The following is a 12500-nucleotide window of genomic DNA, read 5'->3' as shown; positions in this document are numbered from 1 at the left end:
CGTGATGGTAGTGATCAATACCTATGCTTCCTTTTAGGCTATCGCTGTTTTCCTGCTCGTTGCCTCGGTTTACGCCGAGGAACAGTCAATGGAATCGATGAAATCCAAGCGGGGTGTTCATCTCAGCCTCGGATATCATCATGCACCGGCGGTTTCGTACGTAGCTCCTGCGCCAGTGATTGCTCATTCGGCACCGTTGGTGGCGGCCTACCACGCCCCGATCGCTAAGACCTACGTGGCCCATACTCCGGTGGTGCACCACACTCATCTTGCCGCTTACCATGCCCCGCTGGCCGTTGCGCACGCGCCACTCTACCATCATGGTGCCGTTTACTCGACTCTGCATCGTCGCTAAGTAAAGGAACGGATCCGTGCGGGAACGGTCATCTCTAGCAATATGCGTGTGTGTTTTCTCTAGTTGAATAATAAAAAAAAGTGTAAAACGTATTCGACGTAGCGTAATATCGTGTAACATTCTTTATCCCAATGCTACTTTCTTAAGGCTGGAGATTTCGAAAAGACTCTTGTCGATAATTCGCCAAATGCAAGCTGAAGAAACGTGCTATTATTGGAGCTACGCATAACACGTCTGTGTACATTGAGAGGAACAAGAAGAATGAATCTTTATTGGGTTCATAGGTTGCTTAGGATTGCATAGGATTACAATTTACCATTAGCTATCTGACGAAACAGAAACGTGGGAACGCAACACACAGCATGTGGGTAGCTATGTGCTAAGATAGTGCAGTTTTTTTAGTGCAGCATTCCCTATTGCTGTTGTACACTTTAAAATCAAAACATGCCTTAAGCATAGGTGTTTAATGCTACTGATTAGCAGGTTAAACGAAAGGTTAATGGTAGCTTTCTCTTTAACATCATCGTGGCACAAACAAGCAAACAAACGAGGAGTATTTAAATTTTTCATTCTTTTATTTATGGCCCTGATTTAATCCAGCAGATTTATCGGTCGATGACCGTGCTTTGTGATGGTCGAACATATTCACACCTTACATCTGGATACACTATGCCAGTTGGCAAGAAAACTATTTCGAAAGAAGCGTCGCTTTTAACCGAGATATTTTTTAAGTCCTAGCAGTCCCAGTCCATGATGATGGCCGGTATAGACCTTCTGCAGGGTTATACCTCCTCCATACACTTTCCCATAGCTTGGCAAGAACGCAGGGTATGGTGCCAAAGGCAAAGTGGGAACGGGAGCAGGGATTACAACTGGTTGGGGAACCGCGATGGGTTGCGGAACCGGAACGGGATGTGGAACCGGAACGGGATGTGGAACCGGAACGGGCTGTGGAACCGCTACCGGGTGCGGCACTGGAACACCAACGGTCCTACAATTGATAAGAAAAACAGGAATTACTAAAGAGTTTACAATTTCATGGCTTGAATACTGAACCTCGTGACGGTCACAGGATATGGCTGAGGAACATGAACTGGCACTGCCACTGGGTGAGGTACGGGCACGGGCCGATCAACGGGATACGGAACGGGACGATCCACTGGTACCGGTTGAGGATATGGCACTGGTACTGGTTGCTGTACAGTCGTGTGGATATTTCGTGTCACAGTCGGCGCAACTGCAATGGTGGGTGGAGGCACTGTAAGCACTGGGCCTGGCGCTGGTAATGCTGGAAGAGCTGGAAGAGCTGGGATTGCTGCGCTTGCTGGAAGAGCGGGTAATGCTGGGAAAGCAGAGGCACCAAATCCGGCAGGAATACCAATTGGTCCTCCCAGAATGGGGCCTATTCCTGCGCCTACTGCGGTTCCTACTGGTGCGATCGCTGCTCCGATCGGCGCGGCTATGGATCCTCCGTACAAACCAATCGGAGCTCCTGCCAGTCCTCCTTCGTACGCACTAATGGGTGCACTTGGCAGTGACAAGCCTACACCATATCCATGCGTAAGGGCTCGCTTTTGATGATCTTTTGCTTCTTGCGTTGCTATCCCTTGGGCTGTGGTTAAAACCAGCAGTACACTGAACACCTAGTAGGACGAGTATTTCCCTTTTAATTAGTTCACAATATTCAAGTGTATCCCATCGATTTTGCAATAATTGCTATCGTTGGCGCCATGGTTTTCAGCATCGTGTACTCCTCGTGCAGGTCACTTCCAAACACCACGAACTGTCCCACTGATCTACTGACAAACCCAACATCTCAAGGTATTTTTATATCCAACGCATCATGAGTCCTGCACACGGAAATGCTGTTCCATCTCCAATCGACCTAGGCGTGTGCCCTGCTCTGTACGAAAGTAAATGCGTTGGGAGTGTTACTGGTTCGGGAACATTACTTCAAAATAGGCGTACGGTTCTCCTGGATCTAATTCGGAGCAATCTATTTCATAACAGTTCCAATTAAGTGTGTTTCGTCATCCAATGAGGGCCCATTTTCGTACAGCACCGTCGCGTGAAGCCTTCGCGGTATGGGCAGCAGCCCATCCATCCGTCCAACGGTAAGATAACAGGTTGAAGCTACCGGCTCGAAGCACCATATCCGAGCAGCATCGCGAAACCCTTTTAGGTGGTGGTGGGTTCGATGCCGTAGTGTGCTTCGCATGTGCCAGCTATTTTGTTGTGTCACACGGCATCGCTCAGATGCCACCTTAATGGTGAAGTTCAAATTTCCACATTACCCCTTCCCGGTAGGTCAGTCTGCTTGTTTTTCTTGAATGGTTTGGTCGAGCATCAATGGAAAGTCCGGGATACGGTAGGTTAGAAATTTACAAAGCATGCGATTAATCGGATCGTTATGACCTAGGGATACTTAAAGATCATTTATCGCGGACAGGCCCAGTTACTCTAAAGCTCCCCGGAACGGTTATTATTTGAGACATCTGCGATTGCCCTATTCACCGAAGTCAAGTATGTATGAATCAAAGGGTTCACGCGCTACTAAAAACGAGGGAAAGCGAAAAAATAATTGATCATCTTTCAGTAGTCAACTGCATATTTTATAAAAGTTTCATTTTTTTACCTTCAAATAATAGTCAGCCCGTCCGTAGTTCACCAATTTAAATAAAATATTTCAAAAGCAAGAATCAATCGACACCCACACCAGCTGCTACAATAGTTTCGCAATTGATCGTAACAAATTAATTCGATTTCATTCATTTGTATCTTCCCTTCCTCACCCTTTGCCCCTCCCCAAGCCTTTGGACTTATGAGGTAGTAGCATCCAGTGAAAGTTCGTGGCCACTAACGACGATTTGGTTTGACAACTGAGTGGATCGTTAGTGCTTCCAGCCGTACTTATTGTGCATTCCGTTCGCCTTCCACGGATATCATACTTGGCTTACGCCTTGTCATCATAATCGCACGTTCGATAAGCGGACGATTGTCGAAGTTCCATCGCATTTGAAGACCTTTCGTTTGTTGTAGCAGGTTGGTTACAACATCATCATGCGATGGTTAACGCACTATTTATAACGAACACTTCCTATTTCCATTCTCGCTTCCCCTTTTAAAAATGCCCATCAACAACATCGCTCAAAATTCATCATTTATTTGCAATATCAATAACGATATTATTTTGATAAAAATCCTGAATCAATGAGATTTATGTACTTCCCTTTTATCTTATACTTTAGTTCAATATTTCCCATAGATTTGGAGGAACATCCAGAAGCATAATAAAGCAACCAATCAATAAATGTGACATTATTTCTGCAAATACTTTTGCTTCTATTGAAACAATTTTAACGCTATAGTTCGTTGGTTGAAAAAAGCCATTTTTCATTTCAATAAATTCAAGCTACGGTATTTTCCCATAGATTATAACAAATCACTGAAGGTCAATGTTTGTTGAAGCACATTGTCCCATAGCCACATGTATTATTACCTAGAATTGTACATTTCCATTCCATATGTAAAATTTCCCTAGGATAGCGAATGCATCGGGCACACATGTTAATTTCTCAAGAAAAATACTCGGCCCGCAAATTAATTGCTTTATGACCATATAAGACTGTTCCTGTATCACATCACAGATAACGGTCCCTGCAACATTGAATAACGATTCTAGCATACCAAATGTTTCATGTTGTTTAAGAATTTTGTATTGTAGCTATACATGCTCAAAAAAATATATCAATGCTCTCTCTTCTGATGACGATTGATCAGAATTTGTCTCGAGAAGAAAAATAGGTATTCAATATGTTCAAAAATTTAAGCTGTTCAAAAAGTGTTGGGAAGTCCTCTCAAGTGTTCCTCGTCACGATTCTATTGCATCCAGCTGAACTATCACCAAGCAATCTGTTCATGCTGTTCAAACAAGTGCCACCGTTGCTTCATGCGATTGTAACGATGCAGCCGTGGCAATCATCGTATAGCTTTATGATAATGTGATACGCCGATCGATTCAAGGATGCAAAGATGGCACATAAACGAGTCTAAAGTTACACTTTCCGTTACGGATTTTCAATATAAAACCCATCGGATAGTCGTTGAAAGACTCGCACACCTGCAGCTACTCGTAATGGTAATCCGTAAAGGAAAGGAAGTACAAGTTTACACTAGGAAGCTCAGCTATGGAATGTATGAAGACGAACAACTATCTTTTTAATATTAAACTGAATCGCGTTGACGTGCATAGCAATGTCAACAGCTGGTTTACACACCTTATTGAACAGTTTTATTGCTATTGGTTTGAGTTTGGCGATACTACTATTGATACGTGACATTGAATGTTGGTATAGTAAAAGCTCATCAATATTAGATCCAGGGCTATGGATTGCTAACAGTCGCGGTCAACAAAAACAGGGTCAAGTGTAGAAAACAATTCGCCAACAATTGAATGAATGAAACAAAGCAGGGTAATTCTCCAACATAGTGAAATCACTTACTGATACTCATGTTGCACAAGTGAAACAGAAACTATAATTGGCTTGGGCGATAGCTTAAACTATCCATCAATCGGACTCAGTAACGTCTGATGTAATGCGGCCATCCATCGGAAACAACTGACGGTTTCGTTGCGTAAATCTTTGACCAACTCAGAACAATTATCGAATCAGCCGAGCCGGAATGTCCCCGGGGTGTGACGGACTGGGATACCAGGCTGGCCTACATTTGATTGACTATGCTTTTACATGCCAAAGCCTCAAGTGTACGACGAGAATCGCACCACCGCTGCCGCCAAGGGAGAGTGGCATCACCAAACAGCTATTACATTTACGCGTAGCGCTATACATACTTGCCATAAGGAGCAATGAGGTACAAACTTGCAAATAATGTGATTGTCACCAACGGTCGGCACCGCGTTGTATTACCCCTCCAGAGTTCATCAATACACACGAATTAAGGTTCAAATTACTACACGATACCCCCCGGCTATCGCATTGTCGCAACGCCCCTACAGTTTCGAAAACATTAGTAACTGACGCTGGAGGGAGTCCGTACTGTTTCCTCTATAAGATTTAGGGAAACCGATGAACTAAAATCAATTCACAAACGAACGTCCGGAATTAAAGGTGACCTGTTCGAGGAGCTTGCTTGCTTGCTATCGATAAGCTTGCTGCCATCGGCCAGTTTCAGTGACTTTGTTACTCCGTAAAAAGTGCGTGAAACCACATTCATACGGCGAAAAATTACAAAAGTTTATTCTTTTGCTTTTTCGTTGAGAGTTTTTACATTCAATCGCTTACAAGTCGCAGCTCGTTAAAAAGCGACCTAAATCTTTAGTGGAAAGTGCAGTGTAACTTTGTAGCGTGTCCAGCGAATTTTCCTTAGTGACAAGGCAGAAGGAGCATAAAGAAAACCAATTACACGTTATCAACTGCGTCACAATATCTTAAAGCGAGATTGAAATAATTTCTAAACAGTTATACCCCAGTATAAAAGTCCGTGGTAGGACACAAGCGAGCACGACATGAAACTTTTGGTATGTGTTAAAACTCTTCAGAAAATTAATATCCCTTTATCACTGCGAGTGGCATGTTTGTGCGAACAGTACTTTGTATTTTATTTAGTATTTTTTCTGTTGTGTACAAGATGCTTTGCTCCAGTAAGAGTTACTTGATTTGTTTTAACGTTCGGAGTTTTGATGGATTCTTATTAATTTGCCTGCCACCTGCCTCGCTAATAAGTACTCAAATACTGACAAGATAAGCTACATAGATAATTACGTTCATATCTTCTCTCGGGATGGGTTTACTGGTTCTCGTTGGAATTCTGTTTGTTGTCATCCCTTAGCAATAAATCAATCTTTACTATTAAAATCATTCATACACCATCGTAGGACGAAGTGGGATACAATGCCCCCTCCAAACCCCCACCCTTCACAGTCAGTCTTATAAATATTCATTCACAACTTGTCGGCAGTGAGGTCCTGTGCGAATCATTTTGTTATTCCATAAGCTTCGCGCAACAGGATCCTCACTCCCCCAACCAGTGCCCATCGAACGAAGATAAAGCCGTATTTTGTAGCAAAAATTTACATCTGCTGACCATGGGGATTCTTGCAGCACACTAGGGGATCAATTGTCGGCTTCAAAGGAAACGTGAGAAAATCAGTGAAGCTGCAAATTGCTCGCTGCTTCGCAAAGCTGTGGAAAGTAATTTGCTGTCAACGTTCTGTGTAACGCACAGTATTATCGAATGGGTGCCTGATAAATGATAAACGACTTCACGACTTGACGATAGCCACGGCTTTCTGGTATTTTTTTTTAACCGACAAAGATTCTACAACGAAGTCCATCAAAACAGTTTTGAAAATTTGTTTGATTCACACGAGATACAACAATCCATCAACTCTTTACACTCGATATTAAAAAAAATCAATCCTTTTTTAATCCGAACAAAAATAGGTGATTTTGGTCCTACCCTTGGCATTGGTATATGCCGCTTCGGAGAAGCACTTACCGAGCCTCTCGGTATTGAATCAACCTCAACCGAACGAACATCATCCTGCATCGCTGGCCACTAAAAAAGAGAAACGTGGGATCTTTGGTCTTGGAGCATATGCTCCGGCTGCTCCAATCTACGGGCACGGGTTTGCCCATCACGCACACCATCTGCTCCCGCAAGCGGATCCTTTGGCTCCACTAGCTTTTGCCGCTCCTGCATTGCCTGCCTTAGCCGGGCCTTACTTGGGTGCCCATGCTCATACGCACACGGTCGTAACGAAGAAGGTCGGAATCCCAATTCCTGCTCCATATGCCGTTCCTGTAGAAAAGCCGTACCCGGTACCGGTCAAAGTAAGCATCCGATTGTTTTTTCTACCGTCACAAACCCATGTTGTATCGTAGTGTAATAATGCCCAATAATTCCCGGTAGGTCCATGTGCCAGTTCCGGTAGATCGTCCTTTCCCAGTGGCCGTTCCGAAACCGTATGCCGTTCCAGTCGATCGCCCGTACCCAGTACCTGTTGATCGTCCGTATCCTGTTGCAGTACCGCACCCTGTGCCAGTTCCGGTTGTTAAACATGTTGGATACCCTGTGCATACTCCGGTCGTTGTAGAAAAACCCGTGATCGCAGCTGTTGGACCTGATCCTTGGGCAAATGGCCGGCTGTGGTAGAGTTATGAAACCATGCTGCGGTGTGGTGAAATTCTTAAGCAATCCGTAGCACATATAAGTGACCGTAAATAGTTAGGATGAATAAAATACGTAACTTATTTTTTATATATCGAGCCATGTTTTTCATTCATTTCCCAGGTGTTTATACTTCTCCATGCTTTGTGGATACATTCATCTATTATGTTACCGTTTAAGAGATGAACTATGGAATATTATATCACATAATTTATTTACCTTTGCTAATAGTCTGTACAGATATTATTGTTTTTCTTGAACCGTATCGTTGTTCATTCGATTTTCAGTTAGAAATTAAAAAAAAACGAATGCATATGCTTTACAAGCAAACCGCTTCTGTTAGCCTGTTATTCCAATTCCTTGCTCGTAACGGATATGCTTCCATCTAGTCAATTAAATGCGTATAACAACAATAGAATCGTACAAACTGCTATTACTGCACCAAGGATGAGCGATTCTCTCCGCTTCCTAATATTGATGCGTTGAATCAAACTGTTGCAAAATAAGAAAAGGGAATTAGATGCTGCAACACCGTTTGCGCGTCATCGCCACTCCACTTACCTAGATATCATAGGGAATCTGTTGGATATATCGTGCATTCGCGTTTGGAAGCGCTTCAAATGCTGTCGTTGCGAAGACAAATGTTCCTTCGTCTCCATCGCTATACTAATCTGGTCATTCACCAAGGAGCTCGAGTTGTGGAGATGTGTGTTCTCCTTCAGGTACATGTCCCTTCGACTGAGCCCGGACGTAGAAGGAGAGCCTATGGCCGAATTCCCCAAACCAGAGCCTCGCAAGAGCTCTTCCCGTTCGATGCGTGTCGTATGATTGGCTTGAATCTTCAGATACTCCTGTCGGTATCCCTGAAATACGAAACAAACGAATTACAATCGCGTAAGCTCATTCCCTCCAGCGGTCATTTGTCGACTCATACATGCAATATCTCCCGGTGCCTTTGCAGTACATGCATAACTGCCGTGCCGCTGGCCGGAAGTTCTGCCATTTTCTCGTTAATGTTTGATAGCTTGTCCAGCATCTGTTCAATCTCTATGGACAGGGTTTCAAAAACATGATCTCCCAGGAGCGGCGACGTGTCCGTGGAGCCGGCCGCAGCCGAGCTTCCTCCACTAGCAGCACCAACTCCGACCTTGTTGAACGCGATTAGCTTCATATCGATATCGTTCTCCAAGTGCCGCGCCTGTTTTCGTAAACCTGGAAAGTGTATGTTCATTGCTGAGTATTAAGAAAATATGAAAAAATCGCAAATCGGCAAACCGAGGGGGATTTCCGAGCGATTAACTTACTGTCCCATTCTGCGGTAGCCATTATGTGACCGTGATCGTTGATGATTAACACTTTTCACGCTAAAACATGTAGAAAATTCCGTTTTATTCGTAAAAATCCGCTTTTGTAGTTTTTCTTAGTTTTTTAGTTCAGGCAAGTGTAAACATCATTCAACAGCGCACCCGAACAGCAAAAGGAGTACGGGCGAGTTGGCGATTTCGCCCGATTTGGACAGTTTGTGCTGATCGGGCAATCTTTTGCAAAAAATTCTAGATTTTTGTTTAAATTAATCGCAATTAAACGTAAATTATTGATGATTGTTGATGATAATTTTTAATTTGTAATTAAAATAGGTTCTTTATTGGGTCATCCGACACCGGTGCTAATACCATCACCCGTTCGGTGAGGGAGAGATGAGAAAATTTTAGCATTTTGCTGTAGTATGTTCAAATACATAATTCAAAAATCGTAAAACTACACTATTACTGAGCCTTTCGGTGGTACTCAGGGCTGGTATTAACGTAATGCTGCATGTTGAACAGCGTGCTGCTGTTTTTCACCAAGTACTTGAGGAAATCCTGTATGTGCGCAATCAGCGATTGGATGGACTTTTCGTCTAGGGAGGTGAAGGCAAGCATGGAACCGAGTTTGACGAAGAGTCTGAGCAAATGAAAGGAACCGTATATCTTAGCCATTGGCACTCCCGGATGCTGCTGGATGATGTCCGCGTACTGAGGCCGTTCAAACTTGTAGAGCAGCTGCGAGCCAAGCATGACGTTGAAGTACTCCACAATACCGTTGCTAATATCGGTAACAGCCGTCTCCTTCGTAGCGGTCGTCATTTTGCTTTGCTTTTTGTACTGCACGTAGTTGTCGATGATTTCCTGCACCGTCACCTTTGCCGGTAGATCCACCAGCTTATTCTGCCGCGATATCGCATCCCAATCGTCCACCAGCCATGGCTTCAATTCGTCGGGGATTTTGATCTTCACCTCAACCTTTGACATGAATTGATCTTCCGACTCAACATTCGATGAGTTGGTATCGCTGCGACCACGCTTTTTGCCTCTAGAGCCATTTAAGTCGCCGCCAGTTTCCTCTTTCGCTTTCGACTCACCCATTTCCTTACTCTCGCCCGATCTACTTTCTTTAGCGCTCAAAGATGCTGCAACCACTGTGGAACAGGACGATGTAGAGGAAGTGGAAGATGAACTCGAGGACGAGGACGTTCCCGCAGTGTTCGGTATCGATCCCGTCTTCAAAGACGATCTGTTTCTGCCGGAAGACAATGAAGTGGTGCTTCCGCTAAGGTTCGCCGCATTCGACGACGGTGCCGTCGCAGAACCGCTGCTGGCGGCCGGAGATGGAGTCGGTTCTTTCTCTTTGCTCATCTCCTTCGAAGGTGTTGATGCGCGCGAGTCAGTGTCCTTGCTCTGCGTGCTGGACCCAGTTTGCGATTCCGATTTTTTGGCCTTTGCACTATTCTTCTTGTTCCTGACAATCGATGAATGCTGCTTCGAGACCTCACGCTGCCGCTGGCAATTCGCCTCGTTGTATTTCAGAACGCGGTTCTCGGGCACCCACTCGTCCCAGCTAAAAGAGACATCCCTGATTATTATCGGCCCTCGTCGCTCTTCTGCAATCACGTACTTTTTATTCCAGCCGGCATAGTGTACAAAGTATTTCACCTGTTTGTCCTTCATGATGGCACTCTTCAGCATCTTTGCCTCGTAGATAATTGGGCCATGAAAGCAGAGCACCTTCTCGCCTACAGGAGGAAATGATTCAATTAACTCAATAACCGCAACTCTCCACAGCTCCTCCCGTCTTACCTTCTGTAAATTTCAACTTTGGCGGCATTTTCTCGTCCTCGGCTTGCGAAATTTTCACTTAGTTTCGGGGAAAACTGAGAAATTTTCCGGACGCTTGGAGTTTTGTTTGTGGATTTGTTGCGGGCCTCTAATTTTGCTGCGTGGGAAAAGTAATCAGTTCGAAGTTCGAATTCGAAGGCATTCGAGAGTGTTGTGTAATTTTTACCCAAACAATTTTTGCCAAACAAATTTTTTCTCTAAAATTTTACAACGGAATTGTAGCGGAGCCTCGAGGATTTGGCCGGTGTAGTTTCTGAACTATGCATACTGACCTCTCGCCGCACCTACATACGCTTGAGTGTAACAACATTATAGAAAAATTAAAAAAGTGCCACTCCGAGGTAGGAACGCTGCGAGGAAATCTGGTATTCTCGCGATCAACGCTCATTGTTGCTATCTTTTCAGAATAAATTCGGCAAATTTCTTGGCCTCTGCAACGATCTCGATCGCCAGATGATCGTGTGCTTGCGGAACGAGAGGAAAACCAGACAGAAAGTGAACCGGGAGAAGGCTCTAGAAAAGCAGAAACGCGTTCAGCAGCTGATGAAAGAGCAGCGGGAGTGATGGAAGAACCAAAAGATTACTGGTACGAGGAGTCGTCCGGGATCGATCGTTGCAAAGTTCCCTCCATCGTGAACGACTTCAATGCAAACTATCCCAGCATAGTGGACCGTTTCTACACCAAACTGTATCACGTGCCAAGCAACAATCCAGAAGAATCGCTCCAAGTTCTATTTCACTCCAATAGAATATGCCTGATTGGGCTCGCAAAATCGCATGTCGCATTTCAGAAAGGCATCCGGAGTGTAAGTTATGAAGTGGGTAAATGTGATCGAAGCGTAAATAAGGTCTCTGGGCGCAAAAAGAGCGGCGGCATGATACTGCAGGCCGATTCCACTATTGCGCTGGTAACGTGCCAGGACGATACCGTTTACAAGATCCGCTCTTGCGTGCAGGGAAAACTCGTCGAAGTGAACGAGCGGATTACTGCTGATCCAGAGCTAATGAAGATCGAGGGGGAAGGGTTCGTTGCTGTCGTGATGCCCAAAATCGAACACTGTGAGACGATGAAAGCCAAGCTGTTATCTTATGATGCTTATCAAACTATAAAGTTGAAGTAATATAAAAGAACAACCCTACCATTCGTCCGTGTCATCACACCATTAGCAAATTTCCGTTGTCAATCATTTTCACAATTTTTATTGGCTTTTTTGTTATTACGATCCGATTCTGCACTCGGGCGATTATTCTGCCTGTACTTTTTCCCTTTCATTTTCCCTTCTCTCAATCAGTCTGGAACGGATGCTCATATTACGTGAACATTTATTCGTTTACGTTTGATTTCATCTGCAACCGCTTGAACCACGTGTCTTATCCGCTTGCTGGAACAAAATCCATGCCATGTGTTTGCTGAAGATCGGAGCATTCACTATCACATTAGCAAACAGGGGCTAAGGATCGATCCGTTTTAGCGGCCTTCTTCTATCGCTTAATGATGAGTTCAGCCAAAATAATCAGAGAAGCGTAGCAAAATATGAAAATAACTGCACCAAAATTATTCGAAAGAGCTTAACGGCGAACATAAGCAACGAGCAGCAGTGGTGAAACTGTAGAAAACTTATCTGATTCGTACTGGGAGGACTGCTGCAGACTAGAAAGAGATTGATTCGTGATTCAAACTAAAATAGGACCCACGGTACAGCCTATTTGTAGTTCGCATCCCAATAGCAAAATTCCAGCAAGGCCTAAATCTTTGACGATGGCGAGTGGTTAGCAAGGATAAAAATAAATATAACATA

The 12500-nt window shown here is 44.2% G+C and overlaps 7 protein-coding genes across 9 annotated transcripts in view; 4 read left to right on the top strand and 3 right to left on the bottom strand.

Annotated features, from left to right (window-relative positions):
* The window catches only part of LOC126572313 (cuticle protein 10.6-like), a 602-nt gene extending 171 nt beyond the window's left edge, over positions 1-431 (top strand). The window contains exon 2 of the mRNA XM_050231533.1: positions 38-431. Within this exon, the coding sequence (XP_050087490.1) occupies positions 38-355 (318 nt within the window). The 3' untranslated portion in view covers positions 356-431. The remainder of the gene's footprint in view (positions 1-37) is intronic.
* A 5451-nt stretch (positions 432-5882) lies between these two features.
* LOC126572308 (cyclin-dependent kinase inhibitor 1C-like) lies at positions 5883-7531 on the top strand. The gene is made up of 3 exons (XM_050231524.1): positions 5883-5894; positions 6820-7209; positions 7289-7531. Exons 1-3 carry the CDS (start codon positions 5883-5885, stop codon positions 7529-7531), a joined length of 645 nt encoding a protein of 214 aa, XP_050087481.1.
* A 203-nt stretch (positions 7532-7734) lies between these two features.
* LOC126572304 (Golgi SNAP receptor complex member 1) lies at positions 7735-8999 on the bottom strand. The gene is made up of 4 exons (XM_050231515.1): positions 8851-8999; positions 8481-8758; positions 8108-8409; positions 7735-8038 (listed from the first exon to the last, which is right to left on the bottom strand). Exons 1-4 carry the CDS (start codon positions 8870-8872, stop codon positions 7936-7938), a joined length of 705 nt encoding a protein of 234 aa, XP_050087472.1. The 5' UTR covers positions 8873-8999; the 3' UTR covers positions 7735-7935.
* Positions 9000-9138: 139 nt separating this feature from the next.
* LOC126572298 (mortality factor 4-like protein 1) lies at positions 9139-10790 on the bottom strand. The gene is made up of 3 exons (XM_050231509.1): positions 10663-10790; positions 10481-10598; positions 9139-10423 (listed from the first exon to the last, which is right to left on the bottom strand). Exons 1-3 carry the CDS (start codon positions 10688-10690, stop codon positions 9313-9315), a joined length of 1257 nt encoding a protein of 418 aa, XP_050087466.1. The 5' UTR covers positions 10691-10790; the 3' UTR covers positions 9139-9312.
* A 47-nt stretch (positions 10791-10837) lies between these two features.
* LOC126572316 (COX assembly mitochondrial protein 2 homolog) lies at positions 10838-11265 on the top strand. The gene is made up of 2 exons (XM_050231536.1): positions 10838-11042; positions 11107-11265. The coding sequence occupies exons 1-2, from the start codon at positions 10962-10964 to the stop codon at positions 11263-11265; spliced, it is 240 nt and encodes a 79-aa protein (XP_050087493.1). The 5' UTR covers positions 10838-10961.
* Positions 11265-12500, top strand: part of LOC126572310 (protein Abitram) — a 1250-nt gene continuing 14 nt past the window's right edge. The window contains exon 1 of the mRNA XM_050231528.1: positions 11265-12500. This exon is cut by the window's right edge and continues 14 nt beyond it. Within this exon, the coding sequence (XP_050087485.1) occupies positions 11265-11822 (558 nt within the window). The 3' untranslated portion in view covers positions 11823-12500.
* The window catches only part of LOC126572257 (sarcalumenin), a 7393-nt gene continuing 6765 nt past the window's right edge, over positions 11873-12500 (bottom strand). For all 3 annotated transcript variants that reach the window (XM_050231428.1, XM_050231427.1, XM_050231429.1), the window contains one exon: positions 11873-12500. This exon is cut by the window's right edge and continues 478 nt beyond it. The gene's annotated coding sequence lies outside the window, so the exon portion shown is untranslated.

This window comes from Anopheles aquasalis, chromosome 2 (genome assembly GCF_943734665.1).
Source record: "Anopheles aquasalis chromosome 2, idAnoAquaMG_Q_19, whole genome shotgun sequence".
In the NCBI taxonomy this organism is placed as follows: domain Eukaryota; kingdom Metazoa; phylum Arthropoda; class Insecta; order Diptera; family Culicidae; genus Anopheles; species Anopheles aquasalis.
Note: the sequence above shows the minus strand (reverse complement) of the source record. Positions and strands in the feature narration are given on the sequence as shown.